This window comes from Copadichromis virginalis, linkage group LG14, assembly GCF_057382275.1.
Source record: "Copadichromis virginalis isolate Kocher_CV1m ecotype Utaka linkage group LG14, C_Virginalis_male_GT1.1, whole genome shotgun sequence".
NCBI lineage: Eukaryota > Metazoa > Chordata > Actinopteri > Cichliformes > Cichlidae > Copadichromis > Copadichromis virginalis.
The window spans coordinates 13830210-13856843 of NC_140631.1; the positions used below are offsets into that span (position 1 = coordinate 13830210).

General features: G+C 39.4%; 2 protein-coding genes across 2 annotated transcripts; one reads left to right on the plus strand and one right to left on the minus strand.

Annotated features, from left to right (window-relative positions):
* Nucleotides 1–9508: 9508 nt before the first annotated feature.
* On the minus strand, nucleotides 9509–13731 carry LOC146693606 (uncharacterized). The gene has a single exon (XM_085478587.1). It carries the CDS (start codon nucleotides 13584–13586, stop codon nucleotides 10143–10145), a length of 3444 nt encoding a protein of 1147 aa, XP_085334713.1. The 5' UTR covers nucleotides 13587–13731; the 3' UTR covers nucleotides 9509–10142.
* Nucleotides 13732–17267: 3536 nt separating this feature from the next.
* LOC146693607 (protein broad-minded-like) lies at nucleotides 17268–22398 on the plus strand. Its single transcript, XM_085478664.1, has 5 exons — nucleotides 17268–17274; nucleotides 17647–17765; nucleotides 19040–19159; nucleotides 19417–19505; nucleotides 21500–22398. Exons 1-5 carry the CDS (start codon nucleotides 17268–17270, stop codon nucleotides 21546–21548), a joined length of 384 nt encoding a protein of 127 aa, XP_085334790.1. The 3' UTR covers nucleotides 21549–22398.
* The last annotated feature ends 4236 nt before the right edge of the window (nucleotides 22399–26634 follow it).

Consider the following 26634-nt stretch of genomic DNA (forward strand, 5'->3'; position numbering starts at 1 on the left):
TTTACTAGAGATGGCACGATACCACTTTTTTATGTCCGATACCGATACCGATATCATAAATTTGGATATCTGCCGATACCGATATGAATCCGATATAGTGTTTTTTAATCAACAAAGCTGTTTTTTAAATATCTTGCTGCATTTTGTATAAGTTCATACTCAAGTTTAAAACAACAACTACACTAAAGCTATTCTGTTATACCTGTATGCAAAAAAAAATATTTCATAGTTCAGCAATACTGATCAATCTAATAAACTTAAACCTACACCATCCTCCCTATTCTGGTATTTTAAAGAGTACTTAGCGTAAATATTAAGCAACCTAACTAATAGGGTTCCAACTCCCAGCAACAACAAAAATAAATAAATAAAAAATAGGGAACCACCCCTCACGCTCCACCTCATGATGCTTAATCGACGTAATCAACCTTAATTTGATGCAGTGTGAAAAAAAATGCACAGAAATCAATTATTTTTCAAGAAATATTAAATAGATTCAACATCTTTCTTCAACAAAATTGCAGACTGCACAGATGGTACCTTCCCAAAGGAAAAAGTACTATAGCTTACTAGGGTATATTAGACTTAATAGTTACTATATACAGTAATGGACTAATATTCATTTTGCATCAAATTAAAACTTTGGGTGTCAGATAATTATTTATTAAAAGCTCGACATTTTAAATGAGAATAAGAAAGAAAAGTATGTCTTTGTGCCCCCTTTTCCCTGTTAATGCCCTATCGGCCCCCCTGGCTAAACTTTGCTAGATCCGCCCCTGCACAGTTACCAGCGTCAGCTACGTAGAAAAAGATCCTGGTGTAGAAAGTAATAATAAATAAATTCTAACAACAGCTGATCAAGCTTAAACGTGCTGCTGTTGTTTATCCGCTGGTTTCCTCTTTCTGGTGCAAAGTGGGCCAAAAACAAACCAGAGAGACGGACTCGCGACAGAAAAGCCGATCAGCTGATCGTTAAGCAGTTTCATGATTGAAGTAGCAGCAAGAAGAGGCAGTCGCTTGTTAAGCTTAACGCAGGAATGCTTTACAAACATTCAACACACTTGCTTTACTTCTCTCGGGATAACTTTGTCGGAGATGAAATGCCGGGTTGCTAGCGAAGCTCCACATGCTTTCCAGACCACCGACAGGTCCCGCATGCCACAGCCGCTCTATCATGTGATGCATACTGCTCCGACGTGCTAACGTTCTGAGGTGAGTTACGGCGTGTCGCAAGTTTTGTGAGCTGCTTTCGTGATATTTAATGGATCGGATTACATTTTTTATTTTTCTCCGATATCCGATCCAGTAATTTAGGTCAGTATCGGACCGATACCGATACGTAATATCGGATCGGTCCATCTCTAGTGTTTACGTCTTTGTGTGAATCCGTGTACCTGCTCTCATTTGCTGTTTGGTTGTTGTTGAAATGGTTTTGTGAGCTTTAATCTGAGAATCTGGCGTTTCTGGCAAAACACAGTTATATTTAAAAGTCATTCAGGATTTAATGAATTGATATCGCTTTATTCAAGCTACTCCTCCCACTACCACCTGCACCTTCATCTGGACCACGGCGAATCAGAGAGGTCCCGCCCCTTACTATCTCTGATTGGTTTAGTCCACGATAGGGGCAAAATGTATGTTGTTGACCACAGGGAAGGTTGCAGATTTTTTTTTTTTTTTTGCTACCCAAACAGTTGGTCGCACAGGTGCAACCAAATATTTCTTTTTAGTCGCACCACTGAAAAATTTGGTCGTATTTGCGACCAAATTGGTCGCACTCTAGAGCCCTGCTTGAACGTCTTAAGACAGCACATAGTCTCCATTCATGTTCGCTTATTCATGACTGTAGTTAGAGTTACATCTGAATTTTCAAAAACTGCCTGTTTTGTAATGACTTTTCAAATAATAATTAGCATAAAAAGTTATGAAATCTATGTTTGGTTTTTTATTTCTTTGTTGTAACAATTTTGGAAATAAATTGTATATTGGCGTAAAAGTATCAATATATTTGAGGTTTGAGCAGCAAAGTTGAGTACCAGGGTTTTGCTCCTGAATAACTTCCTAAGTCTTCTCTGCCAATGCCAAATAGCTTTCTGGGTGCTGCGCTGCACTGTCAGAGCACACCTCCTTATCTACGGTTTTCTGTGTTTCTTATTCTCTTTAAAAGTTCTGCTGAGGGCCTCCTATACTCAAAGTCTAAGAGCCAGCTCTGTTCTTTGGCTCAACTTTCTTCCATAATCTTTTCACTTTTGTGAGAAATAAAACACAATTTAAGAACAGATTGTCATAAAAAGAAATGGCATCAATAACTACACCAAGGACATTCAAAACAAATTTTAAACTTGGCTTAAAGACCATAAGTCTGATCTGAAAATGTCGACCAACTTCAACATTTAGATTGTGACACTAACTTGTCTCTCTTCCACAGTGTGTTTCTTTTGTCCTGCTCCGCTCTCCCTTAACCAGTTGTGGCAAATGGCTGCCCCTTCCTGAGCCTTGATCTCCCAGAGGTTTCTTCCTGTTAAAAGGGAGTTTTTATTTCCCACTGTTGCCAGGTACTTGCTCAAAGAGGATCATTCAATTGTTGGGGTTTTTTTTTTTTTCTGTATTACTTAGTGTATTTACCTTACAATATAAAGCACCTTGAAGTGACTGTTGTGTTGATTTGGCGCTATATAATTAAAACTGAATTACATCTCTGAAGAAATGTTTCATGCATGTTTTGTTGCCTTTTTAAAGTGATGGGGGAATAATTGTAATGGGCTAATAAAAAGGGACAGACGTGCTCTGTGTAAAGATCAACCCTTTGACCATCATTCACTGCATCATTAATTGCTTTAACTTATAGTCCATAATGCTGTAAAAACAAAAGAAGGAAAAGCTGAGTCATTTTCACATTTTTATTGAGGTTTGAATTCAGCAAGTCTGTTGCTGATCTCAGTAAATGTAACAGGATGTCTCCGAAAATTTACAGTTGTGGATAAAACAGGGTGATGTGTTATTGTCAGGTTTGAGTGAATAACAGGACCCAAATGCAGGACTTCCTGAGAAGCCACAGGCAGTTTATTTACTTCACTTACTATTTATATCAGTTTGGCCAGCAGTCACGTATAGGTTCAAACAAAATGGCACGAGGCTGCAAAAATATTTATCATCTAGTAATCTTTATTAATGAAAGCATGAGTGTACCCACCAAAACACACCAAAGAACCCAACCCCTGTAACAGCAACTGGCTTCTTTTTATTCTCTATCATTCAGGTGAGCATCTGGAATAGCCCAAGTCTGGGGGAAGCAAACCAAATGAGGAACAAAACATCCACATATGCAAACATCAAACCACAATATAACACATGGAAGACATTTATATTTTGTACAAAGTCCTATGAATAATTCAATATGTATATGCTTCAGTCAATTGCATATAAATTAGAAACACCAAGAGTGAATCTTCCCCAACCTGGCACATTGGTTTACTCCAGGAGCTCATAGACAAGTAACAAAATCAGCTGTTGTGCTTCACCTTTGCTCCCAGTGTGTCCTGCCCATTATTAACCAAGCTCTCCCTCTGTTACACTGGAGTCCTTGCCAGTGTTTCTCACCCACGTTCATGTGATTAAGATTCCTGTAACAAACGAAACTTTGTATTCCCGTGAAAATATCTTTTTTTATTGAGTCTGCTTTTGGCTAAAGGCCAACGTATCGACCTTCCTTGGGACAGAAAATAATCTGTGTCTTAGTCTTAATACTCGTCAACAACACACACAAAACAAAAATGAGCATTTAAATTTAAATGACATAAATAACACTGAATATAAACAGTCTGGTTTTCTAATATTGAAATGAAAGAAATTCTATTTTTTAAATTTAATCATTTTGAATTTTTAACAGCACTGCCAAACTCTGATTCCTTCTTTAATAAACCTGGAGAGTCACTTACCTCTGTGTCAGTACTTACCAAAATATTGCCTCTTGCCCCTCTGACAGATGACCTCGCCTGAGAAAAAACAAAAAACAAACCTTAAAATGGCTGCAACTGCTGTGCTCCCTAAATTAGTACAAATAGGGGGAAAGGAGAGTAGGCATGTTAAATATTACAGTTAGATTTTCTTAAACTTTCACTCTTAGAAAGCATTCTGTTTTAAAGCGAGCACTTTAAAGACATGATGTTTGTGCAGGTCTCCACTCCTTCCTCCTCATGTTATCCAGCCACTGGTTCAGTCTTGCTGCTCCATCATAACCTTTAGTAAAACGAGAGGCTCAGAAGCAACAAGAGTATTGTGTGAAAAGAGATCTGAATAAACAAAGAGTAGCAGACACCCGGCTGTGTTGTGTTCTTGCTATTAGCAACTTTATGGTGATTCAGAACATACAGAACATACAGATCCTTTTTTATAGATGATGTTTGCTGAGTATTCATGCATGCATCATCCATTAATGTTTGGGAGGAGGGGCTGATTGACTTTGTCAGGACTGTTTTTCCCAATAAGCCACCACTATTAAACTTTGACGAGCCTTATGGCCAACTCAACCCATCAGATCTTTGATGTGTTAAAGCCAAAAACCTGCTACAAGACACAATCGAGAGGACTGATGAGAAAAGAAAGTGAACTGGATTTTCTTCAAATTTAAAGAGCACCGTTAGCTTTAGCTCATTTAGCTTTGTTAGTGAGCATACATGTAGCTTACAAATAAGTAAATTGAATTAAGGGAGGGAAGAATCAACTTGAAGGCTGAACTCCAGGAAAAACTAGGAAGCTTGAAAGGGAAACAGCAGTTACTTTGGCTGCTGCCACAGCCGCTCCTTAAATACCTGGTCTTGCTGACACACTTAATTATCACGCTGGTGCCTACATGAAGGTGAGAACTTCACTCCCAACCACTGAATAGACAAGATTGTATCCACACGACGGCTTTATTGATCCCTTTGCAGAGGTTTGAAATTTCTTAAAATAAATCTCAGAAAATCGGTTTGGTTTCGATGTTTAAATTATTTTTCCACAACAACAAACAGAAGCATCGATGTGAGCATCGGTCCAAAGAAAAACAATACAAAGATATTATTAGTAGCTAACATATTGCACTTTGGGCTACTGACTAGATAGCCACTAATTACGCGAGGAAATACAAGAATAACTGAATGCAATTTGATTTATTGAATTTGTTTATTGAAAATGACTTGAAGAAAGACGAGAACATTTGTTGTCGTTTAAAGTTTTCTTTATTTTGTGCCAAATTGGTGCCAAATCAATAAATGAGCAGTAGAAGCTACCGTTCACAGATGGAAAATGTAAAACACTCACTTGCCACTCTATTAAGAACATGTTGCTTTTTGGTCAATGTGACGGACCAAAAAGCAACAAAGTTATTGTACCCAATTGATCCCTATGAGCGACCGTGGAGAGGAAAAACTCCCTTTTAACAGGAAGAAACCTCTGGCAGAACCACACTGTAAAAAAATATTCCGTAGAAAAACGGAAAATGTCCTGGTAATTTTCTGCCAGTACATTTTCTGTTTTTTTACGGAAGTTTGACGGACTTTTCTGTAAACGATAAAACGGAAAATTCTGTAGATTTACAGTATACTCTCTGTACTATTTACGGACATTTCCTTCAGCTATAAAACGGAAGATTCCGTTTATTCACAGTATATTTTCTGTATCATTAACTGATATTTTCCGTAAATAGAAAATTTGAAATTTCTGTTTATATTACTATTTCCAAGCACTTCTTTTCACTGTAACTCATTAAATATAGTTCTTTATATCCTTGAACGTACATTTCTATGCAATTACAACCTAGTACACCATGTACTCAAAAATTCATAAATTAAAACTTAAATTAATTTGTGCTTCGTACACAACAACATTGGTACAATTAATGTTAAATATTCTTTTATTCTCCTCAACTCTAAAACTATACTAAAATATAATGACAGCATCCATCTTGTCATAAAACTACTAAACAGCTGATACATGAACAAAATAACTCACAAGCTTTCAAATTTGAGCATTTTTATTTCCTTAAAATCAGGTTGCCCTCATGTAAATCTGTTTATTTACATTCATTCAAGTGGCTACCAAGTGTTTTCTTCAAACAGGACACCCGACAAACAAAAAATGTCATATTTAACTATATGTTCACATGTAATAATATCCATAGTACCTTTTAGTTAGAATCACTGCCTTGTGGTAGTTTTGCCTCAGCCAAATGGTTAAGGTGTGGTTTACATCCATGTCTGTCCACTTATGATACAGTATACACATGTAGTCAGTTATAGCCAAACACCTTTGATTACTGAATTACATTCACTTCATTAATGAAAATGCTCAAAATAATCCTTAGACTCAAACGTTAGAACAGGCTTTTCCTCGCAGCACGCCGTGAAATAAATACTCAGAAAGAAAATGGCAGCCGTTTAAACTCATGTCTAAAAATGTATCGTTTCATGCATCGGTCAAAACACTCGACTCCAGGTACACGACGCCCAACTGAAAACACTTCACATAAGTCGAGTTGCCCGAGAATCACAGAATTTACAGAAAATGCACTATTTTGTGATATATATCGTTATCAGGAGAGAAATGTCTTATATTGGGATGTGAGATTTTGGTCATATCACACAGCCCTACAAAGGATTATAATTCACGTAGTTGCATACACATAACACCATTCTGTTGCAACAAAAGCAGTTTATAATTAAAGTAACATACATACCGGTACCTTGAAAAACGAAATCAACCACAACATTAAACTCACCTTGTGTTTGTAGAGAAGGTGGTCAGGGTTTTTCTTCATTTCCTGAGACCAGCTGCTCTGGATCATTACCAGCTTGTATCTTCATCTTTTTTTTCACTTGGTGAAGTCTTTCATTGCTCTGCACTGGAAAACCAAAGTGTGTGATCAAAGGTGAAATAAGGGATATTTTTCCACTGCAGGACTTAGAGTCAAGTAGTGATAGCTGTTGAACCATTTCTCAAATAATCTGTAAGGATCTGGATTTTTAAGAAAGATACAAATATCTCTGCTTATATTTGGCTAAAAGCTTGATATAGACAAGGCATATAAAGCCCCTGCACACCAGCACTGCGCTTACATTATAGTTCAATCAAGAAATAGTTATTATTGATTTATTATTGAATTTTTTTTAGTAATAATTATTAGTATTTAATCATATTTGCACAGTGGGGTGACAAAAGTATTCCACATACTAGAAATGCTGCTCAACATTTCATAAATTACATTTTCAACAAATGCTGGAGTAAAAACACAGTTACAGGGAAAATGTGTCTGTCTATAAATATTAACTAAACATTTCTATGTGCTACAAAATAGACATGTGGTGAGGTGAAACTATACTTTCAATAATATTACCACTACAGTCTGTTAACCACCGAAATAATCTATGCTGGTCAGCTAGCTAAAAGTATTTACTTTAGCAGCCCAAATCAGAGTGCTGCTAAAGTATCATCAGCAAAAGCTAATGCTACATTAGCATTTGCTAGCTTCAGCCAGGAAGGTCTGAGGGTTAAACTAGGGTTAGTGTAACTTTGCCCGAAACCCTTTAAAGTGTACAGTAGAGCCAACTGTAAAACATGGGTATTGATACAGTACTTATGAGAGTCCTAGAATAATTTCTAGGACCATAAGTTCTCACTTTCCCCAGTTATCCACATCGCTGACTTTCGCTAATTAGCTAGTTAGCAGTCACAGCTGTGTAATACCCAGAGAGACACAGACAGCTAACTATAATATTTATGAAAACTGGTTCAGCCACTGAAGGGCAAAACTGGTGGTATCACAGTAAAAATTATTTTAACATTAACTAAAATAAAGCTTAAGTCATGTTAAACCTAAATAACAATTATTTTTTTAAAAATGAGTCAGCAAAATATTCCTGACTTGTCTGGAGACAGCCGAAACCAGTTAACAAATAAATTAACAATTCTTTCTAAATAAAAACGCAGAGTCTTTTGAAAAATATTATTTTGATAAAAGGAAACATGAGTTTTAATACTTACCACAGAAATTTGAAGACAGTTTCTCCAACTTCAGAGTCCAAAATCCAGATGAAGCCTGAAAGAATGCATTGCAGTAGTTGAGAAATACAGAAAAATACCTGTAAATGACTAATACGGAAAATTCCTTCACGTTTATACAGTAGATAGTACTGTATTTTTACGGATTTTTTTTACAGTGTGTGTTTCAGCGTCTTTACGGAAGGCTGCGAAATAAAAAGATGCTCATATTCACTTGCATTTGTTACCCTGTTGTTATCTTCATGTCGGTTACCTTCACGTGCTGCTCTTTGGCAGTTTTACAGATTTTATTCTGAACATCTTTCTGAAGTGACTGGTTTTTGCTTGTATTCAGCAGAAACTGGAAACTAATCCAACTTGCTGAATGTATTTACACAGTCTTGTTTGCCTCCAGTGCAGTGTCTTTGTCACAAATGTGAGAAACAAATTAAAAGGTGATCATGCCAAAAGGTAGTGAAATTAATACAAAATTGTGAAGGCAAAGTGCCAGAAGAGTAAATACATGGTCACAAACTGTGTATCAGGTAAAATTGTCTAAGTGAGGGTTATGCTTGTGTTTTACTATAACACCATCTAGTGGATATCTAGTGCTCATTGTTCTTTGACAAATACTTTCAAATAGCTTCACAGTGCAAAGCAACCAGAACTGAAGGCAGATACAGTAAAGGCCTCGCAAGGGAGGAAACAACATTTGATATCTATGAGTTCTACACTCCAAACGGTCAATTATTAACAAAAAAACTTGCTTGTTCAATCCAATTTGAGCCTTTGAAAATGGGGGGATTGTATGAAAAAGGCCTAACTCCTGAACGAGCATTTTCAAGGATTTCAAGCACCTGTACCTGTTCAATGTTCACTTGAAAGACCCCCTTATAAAGTACTTCTAGCTGAAATGATGAGGACAAAATCCATGCTGCTTGTTTGTGAAAAATCTGAAAGTTGTGGCTGTATAGACAAACACAGTGAAAAATTTCTGAAGTCTCAGTGTCTCCCTGTGTGTTGATGCAGAATGTGTGCACACAGAAGACTCAGTGCCAGTTATCAATTTAGTTATTTATTTTTTGCACTGCATTAGATAACATCAAAATAGTGTTTTCAAAAATGACAATAATATTCCCAATTGTGTTATTTTTATGTTGTAATCTTTATGAAAAAACTTAAAAAACAAACAAACAAAAACAAAACACCTACCTCATAATCTTTTGAGTCTGGTATATGGCGGGGCGCTGTGGACACCCAAGTTTGTGAATGCAATAGCTCAAGAACGAGACAATGTAGAATTTTTTAATTAATACCATGGTAGCATTTACTAAAAATCTCTGTAAGGTTTAAATCTCAGGGACCTTGACTTCAAGGTCAGAGCTTAACTTTTCTAAAGAAAAGAGGATTTTCCCATTTATAAAACATGTATGTCTACTAGGAGGCTAAAGGTTAGCACTATATTTAAAAAGAGTTACAAACAACAATTAGATGATGCTTAAAGCTGGTTTATTTAATAAACATCCAGTTTATTTCCAATTTGGATCAAATTATGTCTGATTGAAGGACTGATGTAATGGTAAGTTGTCCGCTGCTCCGCTTTGAATATTGGTAAGAACTTGACACAGAGATTACTTAATGGATTTTAAGCAAAATTGTGCCTTAGTTCAAGAACATATTCATCAGTTGTTTTTATGTTTTTAGGCTTTTTTTCCCTTTTCAATTTTCACAAGAATTGCTAGTTCCCCTAGAGTTTTGGCCACCTCAACAATCAAGTGATTCCCTATGAGCAAGCAATGAGCGACAGTGGGAAGGAAAAACTCCCTTCTAAAAGGAAGAAACCTTCGACAGAACCAGGCTCTTAAAGGGACAGCCATCTGTCGCGACTGGTTGGGGTGGGGGGAGTGAAAATTAAAAAAGACAAAAAAGCCAAAGTGATCATTATTGGAGCAGCTTAATTAATTCTTGCAATGTAATCTGCTGTTAATGGCTTTTTACAATCCCTGTTTGTGTTTTTGTCATTTTTGTCCGTGGTTGAAGCAATGCTGGAGATTGATTCTCTATGATCTTTCTGTTTTGAAGGCTGCTGAGAGACCACAAGGTTTGGTCCCCGTTTGCTACTCATGTCAGGGAGAACTCTTAGAGAGGCCAGGACTGAAAAAGGGGTGGTGGAGAACCTCCGAGGGTGTTATGCGCTGGTTTGGATCCAATGCTAACATCTCTTTGATTAGGCTGACAAATACATTTTGGATTTTTTCCTTGCCCCACATTATACTCAGCATTAGTCCAAGGTCATCGAGGCACTTAAGTTTTATGGATCGAGTGTCGTTGGACTGATAATCTGTTTCATCTTGAAATTGTCTTTCGGTCTTAAATGTCCAGTGTTGTCCGTTGTAGTTGTCTTTTATGAAATAGTTATCAGTGTAAAAGCCAGAGTCTAAAACATGATCTGGTGGCTGTCCCTGGGTCTGTATGATGAATTTCAAAACATCATAATCATTTCTCCCAGGGTAGAAAGGATACCCAGTAGCAAGCTCCACAGCTACCAGCCCCAGGGACCACATGTCTATTGCTTCATTAAATAGACTACCAATCATAACCTCAGGTGCTTTATAACCAACCGTCCCCACACAGTCACCAGGAATCACTGTAGATGCGGGACATGCAATGCCAAAGTCTATAAGTTTGACTTTGATGGGACACTCATAGCGGTCCACAACCATTATGTTTCCAGGTTTGAGGTCAGCATGCACTATTCCCAAAGAACCCAGGTGGGACAAGGCATTTGTGAGTTGATGTAAAATTGGCCTGATTTCGCTTATGGGGAGACCCTGGTTTTCCGGGTCCTCTATGTAGTCCCACAGGCTTTGGTCAAGGAGTTCAAAATTTAAGCAGATGCGGTCACCGTCGATGAAAAAGTCGTTCCATTGAACAATGTTGCATCTATCTGCATCCAAGCCTCGCAGCTGCTCCAGGATGAGAATTTCCATTTTTGCCTGTTGGAGAATTTTAGGGTTATTTTTGTTGACTTTAATAGCAACAACTTTGTTGGTTTTTGTATTGCAACATTTGGTTACAATACCAAAGCCCCCTTCTCCAAGGAAACCCTCGACCTCGTAGTGACCTCCCAAAAGGGTCCCTTTAGATATTTCAAGATCATCTATAGAGGAGGATGTGTTGGCTGATGCGTTGACGTATTCTTGTTGAGAAAATTCTTCTGAGTATTGGGAACTGCAGCTGATTTTCTGTGATTCTTCTCTTTTGCAACTAGAAGGCTGCTGAGAGACCACAAGGTTTTGTCCCCCTGTGCTACTCATGTCAGTGCAGGGAGAACTCTTAGAGAGGCCAGGATTGAAAAAGGGGTGGTGGAGAACCTCCGAGGGTGTTATGCGCTGGTTTGGATCCAATGCTAACATCTCTTTGATTAGGCTGACAAATACATTTTGGATTTTTTCCCAGCCCCACATTATACTCAGCATTAGTCCAAGGTCATCGAGGCACTTAAGTTTTATGGATCGAGTGTCGTTGGACTGATAATCTGTTTCATCTTGAAATTGTCTTTCGGTCTTAAATGTCCAGCGTTGTCCGTTGTAGTTGTCTTTTATGAAATAGTTATCAGTGTAAAAGCCAGAGTCTAAAACATGATCTGGTGGCTGTCCCTGGGTCTGTATGATGAATTTCAAAACATCATAATCATTTCTCCCAGGGTAGAAAGGATACCCAGTAGCAAGCTCCACAGCTACCAGCCCCAGGGACCACATGTCTATTGCTTCATTAAATAGACTACCAATCATAACCTCAGGTGCTTTATAACCAACCGTCCCCACACAGTCACCAGGAATCACTGTAGATGCGGGACATGCAATGCCAAAGTCTATAAGTTTGACTTTGATGGGACACTCATAGCAGTCCACAACCATTATGTTTCCAGGTTTGAGGTCAGCATGCACTATTCCCACAGAACCCAGGTGGGACAGGGCATTTGTGAGTTGATGTAAAATTGGCCTGATTTCGCTTATGGGGAGACCCTGGTTTTCCGGGTCCTCTATGTAGTCCCACAGGCTTTGGTCAAGGAGTTCAAAATTTAAGCAGATGCGGTCACCGTCGATGAAAAAGTCGTTCCATTGAACAATGTTGCATCTATCTGCATCCAAGCCTCGCAGCTGCTCCAGGATGAGAATTTCCATTTTTGCCTGTTGCAGAATTTCAGGGTTATTTTTGTTGACTTTGATAGCAACAAATTCGTTGGTTTTTGTATTGCAACATTTGGTTACAATACCAAAGCCCCCTTCTCCAAGGAAACCCTCGACCTCGTAGTGACCTCCCAAAAAGGTCCCTTTAGATATTTCAAGATCATCTATAGAGGAGGATGTGTTGGCTGATGCGTTGACGTATTCTTGTTGAGAAAATTCTTCTGAGGTTTGGGAACTGCAGCTGATTTTCTGTGATTCTTCTCTTTTGCAACTAGAAGGCTGCTGAGAGACCACAAGGTTTTGTCCCCCTGTGCTACTCATGTCAGTGCAGGGAGAACTCTTAGAGAGGCCAGGATTGAAAAAGGGGTGGTGGAGAACCTCCGAGGGTGTTATGCGCTGGTTTGGATCCAATGCTAACATCTCTTTGATTAGGCTGACAAATACATTTTGGATTTTTTCCCAACACCCCCTTATCTTCAGTAGTTGTTCAAGGTCATCGAGGCACTTAAGTTTTATGCATCGAGTGTCCTTGGACTGACAACCTGTCTCATCTTGAAATTGTCTTTCGGTCTTAAATGTCCAGTGTTGTCCGTTGTAGTTGTCTTTTATGAAATAGTTATCAGTGTAAAAGCCAGAGTCTAAAACATGATCTGGTGGCTGTCCCTGGGTCTGTATGATGAATTTCAAAACATCATAATCATTTCTCCCAGGGTAGAAAGGATACCCAGTAGCAAGCTCCACAGCTACCAGCCCCAGGGACCACATGTCTATTGCTTCATTAAATAGACTACCAATCATAACCTCAGGTGCTTTATAACCAACCGTCCCCACACAGTCACCAGGAATCACTGTAGATGCGGGACATGCAAAACCAAAGTCTGTAAGTTTGACTTTGATGGGACACTCATAGCGGTCCACAACCATTATGTTTCCAGGTTTGAGGTCAGCATGCACTATTCCCAAAGAACCCAGGTGGGACAGGGCATTTGCGAGCTGAAATAACACTGGCCTGATTTCTGTTACTGGGAGAACCCGGTTCCTCCGGTACCGCATGTACTGCCACAGGCTTTCATCGAGGAGTTCAAAATTTAAGCAGATGCGGTCACTGTCGATGAAAAAGTCATTCCATTTAACAATGTTGCATCTATCTGCATCCAAGCCTCGCAGCTTCTCCAGTATGTAAATTTCCATTTTCGCCTGTTGCAGAATTTCAGGGTCGCTCTTGTTGACTTTAATAGCAACGACTTTGTTGGTTTTTGTATTGCAACATTTGGTTACAATACCAAAGCCCCCTTCTTCAAGGAAACCCTCGACCTTGTAGTGACCTCCCAAAAGGGTCCCTTTACATATTTCAAGATGATTTGAGGTGAAAGTCATCTTGACTGAAATGTGTTTGTTTGCTCAGTGAATTGGTGAGAACGTTTAAAAAAAATTTCAGTGACTCTGAAGAGGTTTACAAATACTTTCAAATATAGCTCTGGTCGAACGTTTGAAGGCTGCGAACAAACTGACTAAAACTTGCTGCTCCTGACCCCTATTTATAGAAAAACTTCAAAGGCTCAAAGGCATGTGCTTGTGACATCCTCACATGTCCTTGTGACATCATCACATGTCCTTGTGACATCATCACTCTTCATGAATCAGATTGTCACATGACATTTTAGAATGGGGATGTTTTTTTTTAAAACCGTTTTCAAATTTAACCCTCTGTGGTCCAGGGTATAATTGGCCATTCTTGACTATTTTTGATTTTACCTCTATATTTCACCTTTAAAATATGTTTTTCTTGCCTTATTTGGCACCATTATTTTCAGCACAACCTCAAATATCTCAAAGTCAAAGTCAACTTTATTTGTCAATTCTGCCACATGTACAGGACATACAGAGAATAGAAATTTCGTTACTCTCAAACCCTAGATGAAATAGCAAATGAACATTTAAATATAAGAGAGTGATTAAAAAATGCAAATAAAATAATTAAAAAGTAAAAATTTAAATAAATACAATACAATTTAACAAGAAAGCTATGCAATATACAATATACAATATTCAGGTATGGGTAAATGACATTGAGTGTAAACCAGGCAGAGTAGTGCAAATAGGCAAATAGTGCAAATGGACATCTAGTAATATACGGTTAGAGATAGTATAACAACAAAGTCTTATGAGGTAATGGCAGTCCAATGCTCCACAAAGTGACTGGTAACTGGTGCAGGCCAGTGAGTGTGTGTGTGTGTATGTGACAGAGTTCAGTGAGACCATGGAGGAGAGGAGGGGAGAGGGGGCAGAATCGGGAGGGAGTTAAGCTTCCTGACAGCCTGATGGATGAAGCTGTCCTTCAGTCTGCTGGTCCTGGCCTGGAGACTCCGCAGTCTCCTCCCTGACGGCAGCAGCTTGAAGAAGCTTTGCATTGGGTGCGTGGGATCAGCCGCTATGCAAAGGGCTTTTTTAGTGAGACGGGTGCTGTAAATGTCCTGGAGGGAGGGGAGAGAGACACCAATGATCCTCTCTGCAGCTCTCACTATGCGTTGGAGGGTTCTATGACAGGACGCATTGCAGGCTCCAAACCACACAGTGATGCAGCTCGACAGGATGCTCTCGATGGTGCCTCTGTAGAAAGTGTACATGAGAAATTTGAGTTATTGTTTTCATTTTGGTATACTATATTAGCACAGTTGATCTAAATTAATAACACAATAAATTGTGTGTGCATCTCCTGTTTTGTCATGGTTGTATGTCCCGGTTCGTGACAGGCTGCATGAGCTCATCTGCTGGGAGTGTAGTACTGTAGAATTTCAGGCATAAAAACGTGGTTTTCACAGACCTTGTCACAGGGTCTGAGTTGGAAGATTTTGGTAAAGCTTTGTCCCTGAGGTAGTTGAAAAACCCCAGTTGGGTAAAGCGTTTGGGTTTTTTTGTTAACAGACATGCTTATCTATTTAGTTGGTGTTATTTTTTCAGCTAAATTTTTTAGTGCAATTAGCACTTTCAGCATCAATCCATAGCAATGTGTTGTATTTTTCACATTGTCTGTGTGTAAAATACATATGTAAGCATAGATTACACAAAGGATCCTGCACGCCAAGCTGGATACAAATAGAAATCCCTGGAAACAATTCTTTCTGCGCTTAAGAGCAGCTTCCTATTGCAACGCTGGAGGATTTGTCACCATTACTGGATATGCTGCAGAAGCACAGCAAAGCAGTGACTGTGTGTAGTCGGTTGCAACGTTAGAGCTCACGATCGTGAAGGCAAGAAACTGGATTAATCTTTTCATCGTTTTCCATCCTGGCGGCAACGTGAGGGATCCCATGTATCCACCAAACAAAGACGCCAGGCATGGATTGCAGCGGTGAGACGAGCGGATATCGAGTTCCGTGCAATCCCCAGCTTTTTGTTGGTTTGCTCGCGGCATTTTCTCTCCGGTGAGTTCTAAAGTAATTCATATCACTATCCGATTGTTCAGTCTGACGTCACTAGCCGTGTCTGGGCCTAAACTCTGCTGCAGGTCCATATATCAAATGATCACTGTGGCATTACTGAGAGTTAAAACACTGTCTTAAGTCTTTCATCTTTAATAAAATTATCAGCGTTCTGCTCTACCAGGTGTAACAACTGAGTTAAACATCCAGGCATCCATGACAATGGAATTTATGACATATGAGTTAGAAGTTAGCAGCAAGTTAGCTCGCTAGCTTCTATCTAAATACAATATAGCATGTCCTGACTGCGGGGTTTTGGAAACAAATTAAAACGTACAGCTTTCTTATCACTTCCAACATAAATGAAGACAGAAAACTAAACAGCAGTGACATTTGTAGGGTTACTGAACTTGGGCTAGCTGGTATATAATGATGTGCTACGTGACCGCTAGCGACACAGCTATGTTAGCATAATATAAACACGCTAACTTTTTTTCCACTCGATAAAAGTTAACGTGAGTGTTCTCGGTGGTCAGGAACAAATGTAATCGCATGGCAGGATGCTGTAAAAGGACCAAACTAAAAGGCTTTTAGTGGGTTTTTTTTCAATGCGCTGCGGTCATAGATAATGAGATAAAACATGCTAATGTGTGATGCTGCAGAACCACGTCATGTCGACTGAGTAGCTTTTGATTTGGCATTATTGCAGGCAAACCAGCATATGAAATGGATGTAACAAATCCAGTGGTGATGGGAGTGACAGCGTCACGGAAGCTGAAGGGCAGACGAAGGACTGTGTGTGCAGTCAACAGGGCAGAGCAGAAATAAACCGGCTGTTGGAGGAGAACAGACTGCTTCGAGCACAGTTGCAAAAGACAGAGCTGAATGAAACTTTCTTAAAGGACGATACCGAAAAAGTAAGATATTACACTGGACTATATTGTTATGCAGTCTTAATGTCCCTCTTCAACACTGTCAAAGATTTCCTGCCAATATCGAAGAAACTGACAGGTTTCCAAATGCTCTTACTCACACTAATGCGTCTGAGACTTGATCTTCCAGTCCAGCATCCTTGTCATCTATTCCATGTGTCACTGTCTTCTGTCTTCACCGATACCGTTGATGTTTTGGGCAGACTGACAGAAAGAAGGATGACCTCAAAAAGTGATATAGTCCAGACAGAGCTTACAAATGATGGGCCATTTGCTAAACCTGCAGCACACACTGCTTTCTATGTGAAAGAACCATTCTGTGAGAAAAACTCTACTGCTCATTTGATCTATGACCTCTGAAAAACAGTTCATGATTTCCATTACTATTCAATTATTTAAAAAAAAGTACATTCCCTGGGTTATACAGCACTGATATGCAAAGCTTAATTGTATATCTGTAACTCTAGAACTGCAGTATTTATAGTTTTCTTAGTTTAATATTTCAATTTCATATTCTTCTTCTAAGTATAAAATCCCTTTTGTTATATTTGTCTCGTTAATTTAACTGAAATACACTGAAAATTGCTCACAAATTAAGGTTTATGTGTCAATACAAATGCAGGTTTTATTGCTGGGAGCTTCCCGTGATGCACTGACTATTTCTTCTTCCATGACACTAATGTTTTGTCTTTGCTTCATCATTTATGTACTGTACTGTATCCCCAGTTTTCCAGCGAGGGCTGCGTACATTTTGATTGCATTAACGTTTTTATCCAGCCTTTATGTGCAATAAAGTATAGCCAATCAGAAGCTGCAAAATTCAAATGTAGTTACTGACAGGCCAAAGTGCAACAGGGAAGAGATTAAATGGGATCAAAGGGAGTGGCATTATAAATTCCTTCCTTCCTGAGATTCAAATCCTCCAATCAAAACGGTGCCAGCAATGCAAAGACAGATTTCTTTAAAAGATTGGACACAATAACAAAGTCAGTCGTTTATTTATTAAAGCACTGTTAATAATTTTAGTTGCTGCTATTTCAAATAAATGTTTGGTACAACAAATTTCTCCGTGTTCTGTCTCAGGCTTTATTCGGGCCCTGGTACTAGAGCTATGGTCTGTTCTTGAGTGCAGCAGTGACGACATCAGAGTGGTCCGTCCCAAACCAACTCCCATTGACCCCACAGATAGGAGTTGCATTAAGGTATTGTATGTATGTGCGTGCGTGTGTGTGTGAGAGAGAGAGGGAGAAGGAGAAACTTCCTGGAGCCCACAATGCCCCAATTTTTAGATATCTACATAATAGTACAGACACAGATCTCTTAGAAGTTTTGCTTTTCCATCATGTTTTTAGCTCACTGGTTACAAAGGTGTTTAAATTGATTAAAATTAAATTGATTCCAATTATTATTAACCCAGGACTCAGAATAGTGGTCCATGTGTTGCTGTGATACCAGCAGCCATGTAGAAAATTCACTTGTGAATATTCATATTTAAGAAACTGGCAATAGTGATTTTGTTAACAAGAAAGGCTTTTTGCTGATTGGTTTATGGGTGTCTGGGCAAATAAGCCTTACTTTCATAAGACTGCATTTTTAGTTATGTTTTTGGCAGAATTTCTCTCAGGAAAGCTTCAACAAGCTCCAGCGTGAGCCTGTCTGTGTGTGTCTGATGCTTGGCCTCTGACAGCAGCCAAGTCATCTCTCTCAGAGAGACTAGCCAAGTGAATACGGACAGCCAGTGATGTGTAAACTGTGTCCTGCCACAGGCGACTTTAAAGTCTGCCTTATCAGTGGGTTATACATATATGCTGAGGTCAAAGGAAAACTAAATATACACACACCAGCACTTTGGTGAATTAACTCGAGTCTTTGCTTTAATCTGTGCTAAGTACAGTAGGAGGTTTGGTAGTACATATGAAGATAAGTTCACACATGCACAGAAACATCAGAAGACACATGAAAGTATAGATATTTCTATTTTAGAAAAAAAAAATCCATCGTATCTTGTTTTTTTCTTTACGTTTCTTTGAAGCTGTTTAATATAATCTAAGTTGTAGCTCGTTTGTGCAAGTGTCTCTCTTTTTTTCCTTTGATGCTTTTGATGATATGTTTTCCCTGTTCTACCAGACCCAGTGAAAAATGCAGGGAGCTTTCCTGTAGTTTAATATTCTTCAGGCTGCAATAGGTTTCTGCTCAACCACTCTGCTCAGAATATATGTCTTATTCAGTTTTGAGAGTGTGGTAAACCATGTTTTATCTTTGCAATCATAAATTCTTTTTACATTTTGTTTTGCTTTGAATACTACAGATATTATTTGTCATATTATCGGTAGTGTTTGTAGTTGAATAGTGTTATATTATTATTATGTGTTAGGATTTGATCAATCCATGACGTGCACAAATGCATTCACAATGGTCTTTAAAAGCAAATACATTTTTTCTCTCTAACAGCTGCTGTATTTACTTTCCTCTTCAGTCCTTCCTGTACTTGGTCAACCTCCTCTCCTCTTCCCAGTCGGTGTGGCAACTGCTGGGCCGACAGTCTTTGGCCAACAAAAGTGAATACACCCTGAGGGAGATGCCAACCTCCATACCTGTAAGTGTTTTTCTTCTTCTTCTTTTCCACACACTGCAGTTTTTTTTTGTCATCCATCTGAGGGCATGTTTGCACTTTTTATTTGGCCTCCAAACACCACCCACCCATTTGTTTTACTTCAAACGCATTCAAATAAACCCTCTCACACTGAGACTGATATACGTTCTCCACCTTACCCATTGTAAATTTCCACACAGTTTTCGTTTTGCACCCTATCCGGTGCATTCTTGTTCAAAGCCTCTCATTTTACTCCACAGGATTTGATTGACAGACTGATTGCCGTGAATTCGGATGGGAAGATTCATTCTCTCTTCCACTACGAAGAGAGTCACACATTCGGCCTAAGGTGGGATTCATTTTTTTTTTCATATTACTTAACATGGTAAATGGTAAATGGCCTGTATTTATATAGCGCTTTACTAGTCCCTAAGGACCCCAAAGCGCTTTACATATCCAGTCATCCACCCATTCACGCACACATTCACACACTGGTGATAGCAAGCTACATTGTAACCACAGCCACCCTGGGGCGCACTGACAGAGGCGAGGCTGCCGGACACTGGCGCCACCGGGCCCTCTGACCACCACCAGTAGGCAACGGGTGAAGTGTCTTGCCCAATGACACAACGATCGAGACTGTCCAAGCCGGGGCTCGAACCGGCAACCTTCCGATTACAAGGCGAACTCCCAACTCTTGAGCCACTATCGTACTTCCCCACTAACATCAGTGGGGAAGTACATGATATCAGATTATCACCTGGTGACTGCACACACACTTCAGCCTCTGGCAATAGGAGACTGGCATGGTTCTTTATACTTTGATTACCCAGCATTGAAAGGCTGATGAAAGGATTTCTCTGGATAAGAGAGAAATAAGCTGGTGTGTGTGTGTGTGTGTGTGTGTGTGTGTGTGTGTGTGTGTGTGTGTGTGTGTGTGTGTGTGTGTGTGTGTGTGTGTGCTTGTGTAAATACTCACATCAGCCTGTATAAAATACAGCAATGCATAAGTGTTTTGAATGAATAGAAATGTGACACATGAGAAGGTGTGTCTGTGACTGTTCCTGTATAACTTATTTTCAGACTAGTTAACAAGTTATGCTCCGGTCATTTGATGTTACCAAGATAGATGTCCTTTTGTAATATAGTTAAATTTTCTTTGTACATTTCATTTATCCACCATCATACATTAAGCCAAGAAGAGTTCATTATACTAACAAGAGGTATCAACGCTGGGCCAAAGTGCAGCACGTGGTTAAAGTTTGTAATCCAGCCGGGGTGTAAATATCACTCAGCAGCCAGTCGCAGAGATGAAGCAGGCAGCATCAACACATAAATCTACTCTACCCGGCTTAAATCAAAAGACCACCTCTGACTGAAAAGCTGTAGATTTTACTTTTTTGCACAAATTAATTCAGATTCACACTAATTCTGTTCACAGCTCCAACAAAATGAGGAAGAGGAGGGGGAGAAACACAAGTAGATTGAAGTACAATTGGATGAAAGTCGAGGAGAAGGAAGTTTAGGATGAGGAGGAAGAAAAGCAGCAGGAGCATCTTTAGGGATCCCTATGATGTCATTGAGGTTTATTTCATTAATATTGTCCTCTCACAAAGAAAGATGACTTGTTTTAGTTCACCTACCTACTTCCTGTATTAAATAGTGATGTGCAAAATGTTGTGGAAAACCACGGAGCAGGCACGTATAGTGCATCTGCAGGTAAATGAACATCAGATCTCTCAGACTAAAATCTGTATTATACTTTTAGTCTTAAGAACATATGTTGTATATTTATCACCCTTATGATAAAACCCATGTCAGCCATTGGTTTATGGACTTTGTATTTAGAAGCCTCAACATTTGCTTTATTGCTATCGCTATGTTGTTTTTTGTGAGCCTTTTAGGACCATATTAGGACGAGGGATCAGAATCTGGAGTCGTGCACACTACTGTTTCATTTAGCGTGTATCCATAAGATTTGTGCAGCAGATCCAAGTTGTGCCTTGAAAACAGGAAGGTTGTCTGCATAGAGGAGAACTTTAATAGCAGGCTTGTACAAAGTGAGGCTTTGTGCTCACATTTGCTGCAAACACTCGTTTTAATTCTGTTACCCTGTTTTGATGCAGAATTGAGTTGAAATCAGGCACCTTCTGTTTTAATGTGTTCTTGTGAATTGATTGTGTATCGCATACATTTGATTTGACTTTCTGCGAGACAACAGTCGTCCGCTGGCCAAAAAAAGTTTTCCAAATACCTCCACGTGATCAAGCCTGGATTTAGAAAACAATAGCAAAAAAAATCTGCACCTCCTGCTTCACATGCAATTTGTGTTTGTGTGTTCAGAGGCGGCGGCGAGAGGGGAGACCTCGGCTCATCCAGCTGGAGAGCCTGACCAGGAGGAGTCGAACATTAACTCTGCTCTTCCAGGGCACCCTGCAAAAATAAAAAAGAGGACAATTTTTAGATTGATGTTTTGTTTCCTTTACAATATTGTAAAGGAAACAAAACATCAATCTAAAAATATTTAAAACACAAATTACAACAACAATTTCAACCATCAACTCAAATATTTGGTTCTAATTGAACAGAAATTTCTATGAACTTGCAAGAACTGTGTAGGACATGAAACAGTGTGTGTCAGATCCTGAATTTGAAATTTCCACTGAAATCACGGGTAAGAGGCAAGTGGAACCAAGCTGACTTCTGCTAAATGGGTCAAACTGGGCAGAAAGTACACAAACACATAACATCCTTATAGAATATGATGTAACACTATAGATCAACTTACCTCAGAATATATAAAGCATATAAACAATTACAGCAATATGATGCAACAAACACAGCAGTGCTACTAATCCAAAATACTCATAGAACTTCATAGAACTGAAACAAACATTTATTTTTAGGCCTTCGTCGCGTCGCTGTGACGTAATCGGCCTTAAAATGCGGCCTTTAAGGCTGCAGACCCTGAATTGGGATACAGCCTCTGAATCGCTGCATCTTGTAGCTGTGTCGTCTTAAATTGGTCATGTGATTTTGACGCGCCGACGCGTCCGGCAACCCCAGAGGTTTAACTTAATATTTAAGTGTCTCTTGGTTTTAGACTAGTTGTTTAGTCTAATTTGATGTTTTAAACCAGAAAAGGAAGAAGAGGGCTTAGAATTACAGGTAAGAACTGCTCAGTGGTATGTGATAAACTGTAAATGTAAAGCTTACAGGTCAGTCCTCATGTTTTTAAATCAGATTTTGAGTCTGTACATGGCACATTATGCTTTTGCATGTTGTGAAATGTGCTGCAAAACAAACTGAGGTAAACTAACTGGTTTACTGTGATGGATTTAAAGTGCGTGTGACTGGTGCGCAGTGGCTGTGGTGCTCACGGTCAGAGTTCAGTCACAAAGAGGGTAACAGAGATGAATTTAAAGTTAAGGTGATGGTGCTTAGATTCATTCACAGACTGAAACCTTCACACCAACTTTATCCTGTGTCTCTTAGTTTTAGACTAGTTGTTTAGTCTATTTTGATGTTTTAAACCATATCACAGGGTTTTTACTTCACCATTTACGGGGTTTTAACAAGCAAACAAAAGACAGATCGTGATGTTTGAAAATGTTTTGGAAATATTCTTTAAAGATTAGATGTAAAATACGCAGAGGATAAATTCAATTGGTTTATTAGTTTATTACATAAGTTGAAAAAAAGTTAAACAAGTAAATAAAGAAACAACATAAAAGAAAAGTAAACAAAACAAATCGGTAAATAAAGGAAAATGGTAATAAGAAGGGAAAAAAAAAGAAAAGAGAAAACCCCAACAATCCCCTCTGAGCAAGCACTAGGCGACAGTGGGGAAGAAAAACTGCCTTTAAACGGGCAGAAACTTCCGGCAGAACCAGGCTCACGAGGGGCAGTCAACTGCCGGGACTGGTTGGGGTGAAAAAAGATGAAGGAGAGAGGGAAGAAGTGTTAGGAGAGAAGGGGAGAGGAGAGGTGAAAATTAAGATGGAACAGAGGTGGAGGGAGACGAGGTGACGTCAGCAGTAGAAAAAATAGAAAAAGTAGAAAGAGCAGGAGTGTCCCTCCTCCAGAAGAAGCGGAAACGTTTTTTCTTCTTTTCCATGAGCTTTTCCACGACCACTTTTTTCTCTAGGATGAGGGTTCTCAACTGATCGGTTGTTTCTTCAACTTCCTTCTCAAGTTTCTGGCATCTTTGCTCCATTTCTTTTAATAGATTGCACTTGTCTGTATTTTGCTGTTGTTTTTCCTTGTGCATCTTTTCTAACTGCTCATTTCTTCTTGTGATTTCTTGAAGCTTACGCTGCAGGTCTTCATTTATTTTCTCTTGTTGCTGCTTTTGTGCAAGCATTTCAGCGTTTTCGCGCTTCAAGTTGTCTGAGTCCTGGATAATACGTTTTTTTTCTTCTTCCTGTTGCTCTTTCTCTTGAAGAAGCTCTTTTTTTTTGCACTCTGTTTCATCCAGCCTGACTTTCAGCACTTCGTATTTTTTCTTTATGCCTTTGAGTTGGTCCTGCATTTGTGTGACCCCTTCCTTTTTCTGTCCGAGGATTTGTGCAGTTTGTTCCATAGCTTCATCAAGCGTTCCTTGGAGCGCCTGATTCTTTTGCTCCATGTTTTGGAGATCCCTTTGCATCTCCCCAATAGTAGCATTCGCGCGTTGAAGCTGGGCAGACGTTTCTTTTAATTCAGCACTCTTTGTCTTGTTTTCCTTCATCAGGAACAAAATCTTCTGTCGTGCTTCACCAAACTTTCCTTCCCAGGCCTCACTAATAATTTTTGTGTAAGGCTGGCGTTGCTGTTGTTTTTCCAGCTCTTGATTTCGTGCTTCCAATTGTCTGCACTTCTCCTCCAGTTGAAGCTTCTCTTCTTCAATTTGTTTAATTTTTGCATGTAGGTCGGAGTTTTCCTGTAATGTCCTTTGGACTGATGAGGCACCAATGGATCGTGTCATATCAGGCTTCCCTCTTGAAGTGAGTGGCCGGCCAGACCTCGAAGGAGAGGCAGCAAGATTGTTTATTCTTTGTTGGCATTTTCGTGGATACATTTTTAATCCTGTGCACAGTGACTCTGAAGAGGTTTACAAATACTTTCAAATATATCTCTGGTCGAACGTTTGAAGGCTGCGAACAAACTGACTAAAACTTGCTGCTCCTGACCCCTATTTATAGAAAAGGCTCAAAGGCATGTGCTTGTGACATCATCACATGTCCTTGTGACATCATCACATGTCCTTGTGACATCATCACTCTTCATGAATCAGATTGTCACATGACATTTTAGAATGCGCCCCCTGCCGCCATCACAGTAGGCCAGACAAAGGATACAGCTTCAGCTATGGTGGTACGTGTGTAGTCGGTTGCAATGTTAGATCTCACGATCGTGAAGGCAAGAAACTGGATTAATCTTTTAATCGTTTTCCATCCTGGCGGCAACGTGAGGGATCCCATGTATCCGATATCACCAAACAAAGACGCCAGGCATGGATTGCAGCGGTGAGACGAGCGGATATCGAGTTCCGTGCAATCCCCAGCTTTTTGTTGGTTTGCTCGCGGCATTTTCTCTCCGGTGAGTTCTAAAGTAATTCATATCACTATCCGATTGTTGAGTCTGACGTCACTAGCCGTGTCTGGGCCTAAACTCTGCTGCAGGTCCATATATCAAATGATCACTGTGGCATTACTGAGAGTTAAAACACTGTCTTAAGTCTTTCATCTTTAATAAAATTATCAGCGTTCTGCTCTACCAGGTGTAACAACTGAGTTAAACATCCAGGCATCCATGACAATGGAATTTATGACATATGAGTTAGAAGTTAGCAGCAAGTTAGCTCGCTAGCTTCTATCTAAATACAATATAGCATGTCCTGACTGTGGGGTTTTGGAAACAAATTAAAACGTACAGCTTTCTTATCACTTCCAACATAAATGAAGACAGAAAACTAAACAGCAGTGACAGTGGCTGCAAATTTTACCAGGGTTTTAGTCAAATGCCCCCCTGTGATTTTACCTGCACCCTGCGATTTGATTTTTAGTTATTTTAACAGCAAACTGAAGAAAAGCCTTGACTCCGTTGCTCCACTCACCACCAAAAAGATTAACGTAAAACATGCATCACCCTGGAGAAACGAAGAAGTCAAAAAACTCAAAAGAAATTGCAGGGCAGCAGAAAGGAGATGGAGGAAAAATAAAAATAATATCAACCATCAAATATTTTCCGAGCAATTTAAAATGTACAATAATACATTAAGGAAGTCAAGAAATTCATACTTCGCCAAAATAATCAGTATTAACAAAAATAATCCCAAGGTCCTCTTTTCCACCATAGATCATTTATTTAACCCTGATTTTAACAGCTCCCAAAGAACCCCCACAGACTCGCTCTGTGAGCAGTTTGCAGACCACTTCAGGGGAAAGATCAGCGCCATCAGATCTGATATTTTATCTAATCGCGATATGATTGTAAACACATCTGAGGGCTCGATTGTACCTGAGGAGACACTGGACAGCTTTGTCCTGGTTAATGCTGAGAACTTTCAGAAGGTTTTCTCCACAGTGAGACCCACCACATGTCTTTTAGATCCAATCCCCTCTTCACTCTTTAAAACACTTTATGGATTTTTTGAGGCTGAGCTTTTATACATGATGAATTGCTCTCTTCAGTTGGGTGTCTTCCCTGCTGCCTTTAAAACGGCGGTGGTGAGGCCCCTTCTGAAGAAGAGCAATTTGGATTGTAATGATTTTAATAACTACAGACCTGTATCCAACTTACCATTTTTAAGTAAAGTCTTAGAAAAACTTGTTTTTACTCAGATTACTGATTTTCTCAATGATAGACAGATCCTGGAGATATTCCAGTCTGGATTTAGGGTGAACCACAGCACAGAGACGGCTCTCCTAAAGGTTTTAAATGATCTTAGATGTAACTGGGACGCCCAAAAGCTCTCAGTCCTGGTGCTGCTGGATCTAAGCGCAGCCTTTGATACAGTAGACCACGCTATTCTTTTAAACAGACTAAAACACATGGTGGGCCTCTCTGGTGCTGTACACAACTGGTTCACTTCCTATCTCTCTGACAGATCTTTTATGGTGAGTATGGATACATGCTCCTCTAAGATCCATAAAATGACATGTGGTGTGCCTCAAGGGTCGGTTCTAGGCCCTGTACTTTTTAATTTGTATATGTTGCCTCTCGGCAGTGTCATCAGGAGGCATGGAGTGAACTTCCACAGTTACGCTGATGACACGCAGCTGTACATCTCCGTGTCTCCTGATGACACCAGACCAATGGATGCCCTTTTTAACTGTATCTTGGATATAAGATCTTGGATGGCAGAAAACTTTTTACAGCTTAACCAGGACAAAACTGAAGTTTTAATTGTCGGTCCTGAGGCTCAGAGAGAGAAACTCTTGTCTAAATTAGAGGCATTTTCACTATGTCCTTCGCTACAAGTGAAAAACCTGGGT

What these genes read in the sequence shown, in the direction of transcription:
- LOC146693606 (XM_085478587.1), bottom strand. Translation starts at nt 13,586, where the DNA reads ATGACTTTCACCTCAAATCATCTTGAAATATGTAAAGGGACCCTTTTG.
- LOC146693607 (XM_085478664.1), top strand. An exon ending in AGATGCCAACCTCCATACCT is followed by an intron (nt 19,160 to 19,416) that starts GTAAGTGTTTTT and finishes TTTACTCCACAG; the next exon opens with GATTTGATTGACAGACTGAT. An exon ending in AGTCACACATTCGGCCTAAG is followed by an intron (nt 19,506 to 21,499) that starts GTGGGATTCATT and finishes TTGTGTGTTCAG; the next exon opens with AGGCGGCGGCGAGAGGGGAG.